A 2,079-nucleotide genomic window follows, 5' to 3' on the forward strand; every position below is an offset into this window, starting at 1 on the left:
GGGGGGGGGGAGGGGGCGGGGGCTGGTGCGTGCGGGCATGTGTTTGCGCGGGTGTGAATGAGTGTGCGTGCGTGCATTTGGCGTGTGTTTGTGTCAACGCGAGGTGGTTACAGGGAGTCAGAGACAGGAAGAGGGAGAGGGAGAGAATGACACAGCCAGAGGGAGAGTGAGAGAGAGAAAGAGTGTATGTGTGTGTGTGTGTGTGCGCGTGTGTGTGCGTGTGTGTGTGTGTGTGCATGCGCGCACGTGCATGCGTGCGCGCGTGTGCTTGTATGTACACATAGTACGGGGCCGCAAAAGTGCGTGCATGAGTGTCCACATGTCAAGGGAGCGGCGTGTGTCCTCATGCATGCCGCAAGGAAGTGGCAGCGCCCGCTGGATAATGCGGGCGGAGAGACGTCGAGAGCGAACGCCGGGAATGGGCCCGAATGGTTGACAACAATTCCTGCATCGCGGTCGGCCCATGACGCGCGCTCTGCCCTGTCCCTCTGCGCGCAGATCGGCGGCGTGATGATCATGGGCGACCGCGGCACTGGCAAGTCGACCACCATTCGTGCCCTGGCTGATCTGCTGCCCGAGATCCGCGTCGTCGACCGGGACCCCTTCAACTCGGGTGAGTGGCCTAAGTATGTGGTGTATTACATGAATTTACATATCAGGTACGACACACATTATTCTTGTGGTACACAGTATTCTTGTATGTGGCGCTTGTGGGTGCACACGACCTGGCGCGCGAGTGAGCATGGGGTGGTTCGCCCAGCGACCTCCTAAGGGCGCACGGCCAGGCGGCGCGCGAGCAGGGAAAGCTTGAGACTGGGGCACGCGAGCACCACGGCTGTTTTAATGGTGGCCTCTAGTCGTGTTTCGGCGTGTCGGGCGTGGCCCCGCAGCCAGGGGCGGCTTGGAGGCGCGCGGCATGTGGGGGGTTCCCAGGCTCGGGCTGCACACGTGGACACGAGGAGGTCAGGCGGCCCCACCTCCCGCACAGCCTCGTCATCTTGCATACCTGGTATGCTTTTCGCACCCGACCACGGGCTCATGACGCCCTCAGTTTGAGATCCGGTGACGCAGCCTCAACAGTGAGAACACAACAGTGAGTACATGTTGTGTATGCCTATCTTTACACAATACCACCACCAACAACCACATGAATTTTGATGCATCTCAGACCCCGAGGACCCCGAGCTTATGTCTGAGGAGGTGCGCACGCGCATCAAGGCGGGCGAGTCCGTGCCTGTGGGCAGCATGAAGATCCCCATGGTTGACCTGCCCCTGGGCGCCACGGAGGACAGGGTGTGCGGCACCATCGACATTGAGAAGGCACTCACGGAGGGTGCGCGGCGGGCGGTGGTGGGGGGTCTGTCTGGGGCGTTCGGCGCCCCGGCCTTGTTGAGAGGGCCAATGCGAAGCGGGCGACGCGCCCATGAGACTGCACGGCCGCTTTGAAGGCAGACTCGCCTGCTTTGATCTGGCGTCTCATGTGATGCGGTCCGGGGCAGCGGGTGAGCTGCAATTGTGGGGCGATAGCGTCTGTTACAAAGGCAGCGTCTGGGGCGCTTCGAAGCCTTACGTCGCAGCGCCTGGCCCACCTTTGCAGCATCTCTCCCTGTGTCACACCCTGGACCTTGGAAACCCCTGCATCGTACATGAATTTCATCACCAGGTGTCAAGGCGTTCGAGCCCGGGCTGCTGGCCAAGGCCAACCGCGGCATCCTGTACGTGGATGAGGTCAACCTGCTGGACGACCACCTGGTGGGCAGCTTCCCCACGCACGCTGGCCGGTTCGAATTCAAACGCCCAGCGGCGACAGCTGGGGCCAGACGGCGCCAGCGCGGACACACCCCAGCCCGAGCGCGTCCGTTGCTTGTGTCCGGCCCAGGACGGCTAATGGGATCGCCAGCCAAAAGCGGGACAGCAAATATCACCCAATCGTCCCTCTCTTTTCTTCTCAATCACCACCGCCGCCGCTGCCTCTTCCAACAGGTCGACGTGCTGCTGGACTCTGCGGCTTCTGGCTGGAACACCGTGGAGCGCGAGGGCATCTCCATCAGCCACCCCGCGCGCTTCATCCTCGTGGGG

At 62.2% G+C, this 2,079-nt stretch overlaps 1 protein-coding gene across 1 annotated transcript in view; it reads left to right on the forward strand.

The window, feature by feature from the left end:
• Positions 1-428: 428 nt before the first annotated feature.
• The window catches only part of MNEG_8580 (magnesium chelatase subunit I), a gene marked incomplete at both ends in the record, with an annotated part of 4,083 nt that continues 2,432 nt past the window's right edge, over positions 429-2,079 (forward strand). Inside the window, 5 exons of the mRNA XM_014042945.1 lie at positions 429-431; positions 499-613; positions 1,169-1,333; positions 1,664-1,752; positions 1,984-2,073. Of these exons, the coding sequence (XP_013898399.1) occupies positions 429-431; positions 499-613; positions 1,169-1,333; positions 1,664-1,752; positions 1,984-2,073 (462 nt within the window). The remainder of the gene's footprint in view (positions 432-498; positions 614-1,168; positions 1,334-1,663; positions 1,753-1,983; positions 2,074-2,079) is intronic.

The sequence above is a fragment of the Monoraphidium neglectum genome, assembly GCF_000611645.1.
Source record: "Monoraphidium neglectum strain SAG 48.87 unplaced genomic scaffold scaffold01646, whole genome shotgun sequence".
Classification (NCBI taxonomy): domain Eukaryota; kingdom Viridiplantae; phylum Chlorophyta; class Chlorophyceae; order Sphaeropleales; family Selenastraceae; genus Monoraphidium; species Monoraphidium neglectum.